We start from the raw sequence: 7,153 nt of genomic DNA on the forward strand, positions 1-7,153 counted from the left end.
AAAAGACAAAAGAACAGCAGGATTTGGTTGACGCTATTAGTAAATTAGACAGACAGTATTCGAGTTCTCCCACTCCTGAATTGTATGCTGAGAGGCGTAAGCTTCAATCCAAATTTGATTTGCTTTCCACTGGCAGGGCTGAGTATCTTCTTAGACGGACAAGGGGTACGTATTATGAATACGGTGATAAGGCTAGTCGCCTCTTAGCATCGCAGCTTAAACACCAGTCAGTTTCTCAGTTTATTACACAGGTCTATGACTCCTCACATTCCCTCACTACGAATCCTACTGAAATAAACGATGCCTTTACCACATTTTACTCCAAGCTGTACACATCTGAACCCCCTATAGACAATACAAATATAGAGCATTTTTTGACAGTCTGGATATCTCTAATATTGATACTCTCACGCGTGATAGCTTGGACGACCCTCTGTCTCTAGAGGAGATAACTGGCAGTCTTAGGAAGATGCAAAATAACAAGGCCCCAGGCCCGGATGGTTTTCCTGTAGATTTTTATAAAAAGTTCTCGGCCCAGTTAGCTCCCCTTTTATTAGATATGTTTAATGATTCCCTGAAAAATGGTACTCTACCCCCAACACTAAGACAAGCCTCAATCTCCCTTATTCTCAAAAAAGGCAAAAAAGCAGAAGATTGTATTAGCTGGAGACCTATAAGTCTCTTGAACGCGGATGTCAAACTTCTTGCTAAGGTACTGGCGAACCGCCTGGACCCGTGTTTACCAGGTATTGTCTCTGAGGACCAGACTGGCTTTATCAGGGGTCGTCAATTATCTTCTAACATCAGACGGTTACTTAATATTGTGCTTTCCCCTGCAGTCTCACCAGATGCTGAGATGATTGTCTCATTAGACGCAGAGAAGGCTTTTGATCGGGTGGAGTGGGACTATTTATTCTTTACACTTCATAAATTTGGTTTTGGATCTCGGTTTGTGTCATGGATTAGGCTTTTGTATACTAACCCTACTGCTAGCGTAAAAACAAATTCTCAACTGTCTAAATTCTTCCCCTTGACGAGGGGCACCCGGCAGGGCTGTCCGATTTCCCCCTTATTATTTGCCTTGGCAATAGAGCCCCTTGCCATTGCTCTGAGGTCATCTCCACTTTTCACAGGCATGCGCAGGGCTGGGTTGGATCACCGGGTCTCGCTATATGCTGATGACCTTTTACTCTATATCTCCGATCCAGTCAACTGTATTGGTGACATTCTGCAACTCCTAAATAGTTTTGGGTCATTTTCAGGCTATAAGGTAAATTTTGACAAGAGTGAGTGTTTCCCTGTAAATGAAGTAGCTACTCGCATCCCAGCTCATGCCCTACCTTTCCACCTGGCTCCTACGAGTTTCCGGTATTTGGGTGTAACTATAACTCGCAGTCTTGCTTCCCTTCATGAAACAAACTTCTCTAAGCTAGTCACAGATATAAAGGCGGATTTACAACGATGGAGTACCCTCCCTCTTTCTTTGTTTGGTAGGATTCAATCTATTAAGATGAACTTTTTACCAAGATTTCTTTTTCTTTTCCAATGTCTGCCAATTTTTTTACCAAAACAGTTTTTCAATAAGCTAGATGGGATGATCTCTGTTTTTATCTGGGCTGGTAAGACTCCAAGGGCACGCAGGACTACTCTTCAGAGACGTGACAAAGATGGTGGCTTATCTCTACCGAACCTCCTATTTTATTATTGGGCAGCCAATATCCAGAAATTACGTCTTTGGCATAGTTCCTCTGATGCTGATTGGTGCCTAATGGAAGCTCGTAGTTGTCATGCAGCCTCTCTGTCTGCTCTGCTTTGTGCCCCCCTTGCATCTTGCCCCTCCAAATATACCTCAAACCCAATTGTTATATCGTCTTTAAAAATTTGGAAACAATTCAGGCAGCACTTTAAACTCTCCTCTCCCTCTCCCCATAGCCCCATCCTTAATAATCACTTGTTTACCCCATCCAAATTTGACAAAACCTTTGCATTGTGGAAAAGAAAGGGCATAGTAGTTTTTTCTAACCTATACATTGACGGGACATTCGCAACTTTTGAGGATATTCGCAATAAGTTTGATCTGCCACATTCTAGTCTGTTTCGATTTCTCCAAGCACGAGACTGTGCCCGTACTCACTTTGCTTCATTCCCACTATTGACTGCTAATTCCTTGATGGATGACATCCTCTCACTTAATAAGTTAAGTGGTAGTATAACTGTACTATATGACCTCATTATATCGGCTGGGACCTCTCCACTTGCTGGGGCTGTGGGCAAGTGGGAGAGGGAACTTGGGCTTGACCTCACAGATGAATGGTGGGAAATTGCTTTTAAAAGAGTAAATTCTACGTCCTCTTGTGCCCGACTGACTCTGATTCAGTTCAAGGTTTTGCATCGAATACATTTCACCAAAGCAAAACTCTCTAAATTATTTCCAGGCTCAAGTGATATCTGTGATAGATGTTCTTCGTCAATTGCCAATCATACTCACATGTTCTACTCTTGTTCGAAATTGGCTGCATTTTGGTCTGTGTTTTTCGACACTGTATCTAAGGCTCTCAATATTTCATTGTCACCCAGTCCTCACGTTGCTATTTTTGGTGTACCTGAAGATTTGACCATGCTGACTAGAAACCAGAGTGATGTTATAGCTTTCGCCTCTCTTATAGCCCGTAGACGTATTTTGCTTCAGTGGAAAGACCCAAAGCCACCCTCCGCATCTTCCTGGTTTGAAGATTTGTTGTCTTTTCTCCATCTAGAGAAAATCAAATATACACTACGAGGCTCGTCTGATAATTTCCTTAAAAGGTGGAATCCGGTACTCACTTACATTGACTCTCTCACCTCCCTGGAATGTAACTGATAGTCCTATCAACGATATTGTTTGTTGAGCTGTGTGTGTCGAGCATCAAACAATTGTATCTGTGCTAAGTCTTTTTATTTATTTATTTTTTCTTAATGACTCTTGTCCAGTTTTGGGTGGGTTATTATTTGTATTTTATTTCCTTTGTGTTTTCATTATCATTCCCTTATCCTGTTCCTGGAAAAAAAAAAAAAAAAAAAAAGGGGGATTTCATGCATGCTTGACGACTGCTACTTCATTGTTGTTTTTTCTCATGTTTCCCAATAAAAATACATATGAAAAAAAAAAAAAAAAAAAAAAAAAAAAAAGCGAGACTGGAATTTGCCACAATGCATGTTGACAAGCCACAAAGCTTCTGGGAGAATGTCCTTTGGACAGATGAGACAAAACTGGAACTTTTTGGCAAGTCACATGAGCTCTATGTTTACAGATGCAAAAATGAAGCACACAAAGAAAAGAACACTATACCTACTGTGAAACATGGAGGACGCTCAGTTATGTTCTGGGGCTGCTTTGCTGCATCTGGCACAGGGTGTGTTGAATCTGTGCAGGGTATCATGAAATCTCCAGACTATCAAGTCATTCTGGAGCGAAATGTGCTGCCCAGTGTCAGAAAGCGCAGGTCATGGGTCCTCCAACAGTATAATAACCCAAAACACCCAAGAATGGCTCAGAACAAAACGTTGGACTATTCTGAAGTGGCCTTCTATGAGCACTGATCCAAACCCTATTGAACATCTGTGGAAGGAGCTGAAACATGCAGTCTGGAGAAAGCACCCTTCAAACATGAGACAGCTGGAGCAGTCTGTTAAGGAGGAGTGGGCCAAAATACCTGTCCACAGGTGCAGAAGTCTCATTGAGAGTCACAAAAATCGCTTGATTGCAGTGATTCACTCAAAATATTAACTTGAGGGTACCATCATTTTTGTCCAGGCCAGTTTCATTATTTTGTTTTTTGAAATGATTCTGTTGACCCACAATTCAAAAGCAATGTCTGATTTTCATTTGTTAATTTTCAATACATTTTTATTTGTTATTACTTTGGTCAGTTTCAAGTTATTTCAGTGACCGTTGTGGAGTTTTTCTTTTTTTAACGGAAGGGTACCAACAATTGTGTCCACGTCTGTATATTTCAAACAATTGACACTATATTTTTGCGTGTTTTCTGGCAGTGCGGCAGCCGAGAGAAGCTGCTCTGGATGCTCAGCTCCTCGTTGTGACCACAGACCTGGGCAACGAGAAAGCCAGCCAACTTTCCGCGGAGGGTGCTTCTTTTGATTCAGTGGCTTTCACTGAACACCTTGTGAGTTTATATTTATACACTTTATTACTGCCTACATAAAATGATGGTTTCATACAGGTTAAATGTTTGCTGTGGAAGGTAAACATTTCAGGTCTCTTGCCTTCATGGCAGATACATTGTTGCTTATATAAAGATATATAAAAAAGCTTTTCTTAATTAATAAATATTCAGGATTATGGTTACTTAATTTGACTTTGTTTATTTTTCATTTACTCTGTGTCAATAATTGCAAAGTATTCCAAATATATATTTCAAGGGTGACGGCCAAACAAATTCAGTTCACTGAAATGTTCATGGTTTTTTTGTCGTATGCACAGTAGCTACAGTGTAGATATGGCAATAAAAACTTAAGTCCCAGTTCACAGGTGGAATGTATAAAATCTTGTCAATATTATGTGACTCTGCATTAACTAGGACACTTGTGTTATAGAAAAGTCTCACATTAAAGTAAATCTGAACTTGTGTGTCTTTGACAGGATGTTTTTTTTAAAAACGCAATAGTTTATTGAAATTGGTTTCGTGTACAACATAGTGACTTAACCAAAGAAATTGTGTAAAGAGACTCAAAGTGTCAGCATAAGAGATTCTCTCTCTTTCCCAACTGATCCAAGTATATGAAAGCTGCTTAATAAATAAGACGGTTAGGTTTCGGTTCATATGTGATGTAAAAGTTTATCTTTGACACTATTTGTGGGTTGTATGGCATTAGCAACAACCAACCACGATTGTAGAACAATTTAACATGATGTTATAATAACTAGCCCCTTGAAACTGAAACCATTTTTGGGAAAACAAATAATTGTAATATATCGACTAATCAGGGCAGCCCTAGAAGGTCAATGTGCTTGTAATGTGAATAACAAAACGGAAAATGTTGTCATGAGATATTTTTTTCTTCTCCGTCAGCTGTCCTACATGGGTCTGAAACGACTAACCAATGGGGAAGACGGGCAGCAAAACGGAGCGGCTTTTGGCTACCTGCCTCAGGATGCTTGGCAAAAAGTGGCCCAGAGAGCAGAGAACTGTTTCAGGGCAGCCCCCTCCTTCCACTACATGTGAGTGCCTCAGCAGGCGCCAATAACAATTCTGAATCACTATTATTAGAAATAATAGAAGGGATCACACAATGTTCTTAAAATTAAAAGCTGTTGATTTGAAGTCTTGCGTTGAAAATTAACAAGCGTTTCTGAAAATAACCTGATCTCTTTCAGTTTTCAAAAACACAAGACTTAGTTACCTCACTCCTGTTGTTCCACTACCTTGTTTTAAGTAGAATTGCTCTTTAATAAGCAGAGATGCAGTGTTTATGTCGACCGCTTTTATTGTGAAAGGGAGATTGCGACCCAGAGGCTGACTCTATCTAGAGTTCTCTATGAGCACAGCTCATAGAGGTCAAGTATTGCGTCTTTCCTGGCTTTTTACTGTTCCTGGTTCTATTTTCTGTCCGTAAATCTTTCCTCACTGTCGATAATTTCATCAGGATGGGATCGTTCCATGCAGAGCCGCCTTCTCCAAAGCAAAGGATAGAACGGCAAAGGAAGGCCCCCACTAAAGAAGTGAAAAGGATGATGCCTACTCAGGTAACTTATACTACAATGGCTTTACTTGCCTGATTCATGTGCAGTAACCAGTGCCAGATAGATGATACATCTTTAAAAGTAAAATATTCAGTCAATAATCTTTCAAAACAGAGCATTCTTAATTGTTATGTACATGTTTTCTGTTAGCTGAAGAAAATGGGAGACTCCCATCAAGAAGCAACAGAGAAAGAGGTGGAAAGGATCCTGGGATACCTGAAGAAGTATTACCAAGATGATCGTGAGTTTAAAGCCGTCCTATATGACACTTCTTCATTGTGTAATTATTATTTGCTAACGTGTCTGTGCTTCCCACAGCAACATCACCAATTTTCTATTATGAGTTTGTCATCGACCCCAACTCGTTTTCCCGGACAGTTGAGAACATTTTCCACACATCCTTTCTCATCCGGGTGAGCTTCCTTAGCTGATGTTTGGATAAACTGAACTTCTCTGTCTTTGGTGACCATTACCAAGTTTGAAAATGCTGTTTGTCTTTCAGGATGGGCTGGCCAGGATGTATTTGAATAGTGACAGATTACCTTGTATAGGTAACTAGATGTAACATTTTGATGTATTATTCTGACCAATACAAATATGTTTAGGTAAATTATTCAACCAGTGTTGTGTGTGTGTCTTTGTTTTTCAGCACCAGTGGAGGAGGGAGAGGTGGAAGCTGGAGGATCAAGCATCCGTAAACAGTGTATTGTCTCCATCAGCCCAAAACTATGGAAGGTTAGCAAATTTTCACCTGAAAACAAAGAATATACCTGGCTAAAATAAATGTTAACTCTTTTTGTTATGTCATAATCGTGATTTTTATTTTGTCTACTGTTATTTTCTTTTACCCAGGAAATAAAAGAGGCCTACGACATCAGAAATGAGCTGATTCAGCCTGAATAATGGACCCTGCCATATTTTGTTAGATGATTATTGTTTTTAGATTTGTTGTTTTTTGTTTTTTTTGCCAATCTTTACGAATAAAAGTGCTTAAAAAAAAAAAAAAAAGGGAGTGCATCATTTCAAAGGACCTCCTTGAAAATAAAAAGAGAAAGATGTTATGCTCCATAATCACTTCAGGGTCTGTAGAGAGTCCTTTTTTTACAGTTTCAGTTTTTATTTTCAACCCCCCAACCCTCCACCCACAGGTATGGTTAGGCCACAGATAATAAAATAACTGAAGTCAGATGAAATCATAAGTAAAAAATAAAAAGAATAAAGTCAAGTTAAGCAAAAACAGACTGTAAGAATCCGGTAAGGGAAGAAAATAATAGCAGACATTGTCATCCTGGTGAGAAAAAAAAAAAAGTTTCAGTAAGAGAAAAGGAAATATAGTGGAGTAGTCTGGGGCAAAAGACAAAGGGTCTAGTAGAGTGGTGAAGGCAATGACACGGCCTATAGTGGTGGGCATAT

The 7,153-nt window shown here is 39.7% G+C and overlaps 1 protein-coding gene across 1 annotated transcript; it reads left to right on the forward strand.

Annotated features, from left to right (window-relative positions):
* Window positions 1-4,013: 4,013 nt before the first annotated feature.
* On the forward strand, window positions 4,014-6,758 carry LOC134861208 (non-structural maintenance of chromosomes element 4 homolog A-like; the record flags this gene model as incomplete). Its single annotated transcript, XM_063878216.1, has 8 exons — window positions 4,014-4,163; window positions 5,070-5,218; window positions 5,644-5,743; window positions 5,891-5,981; window positions 6,059-6,153; window positions 6,243-6,291; window positions 6,390-6,475; window positions 6,593-6,758. Coding segments are annotated over 8 exons (771 nt in total), but the record flags the coding sequence as incomplete, so codon positions are not given.
* Window positions 6,759-7,153: the final 395 nt, after the last annotated feature.

Source organism: Eleginops maclovinus, unplaced genomic scaffold, assembly GCF_036324505.1.
Source record: "Eleginops maclovinus isolate JMC-PN-2008 ecotype Puerto Natales unplaced genomic scaffold, JC_Emac_rtc_rv5 HiC_scaffold_70, whole genome shotgun sequence".
Lineage (NCBI taxonomy): Eukaryota > Metazoa > Chordata > Actinopteri > Perciformes > Eleginopidae > Eleginops > Eleginops maclovinus.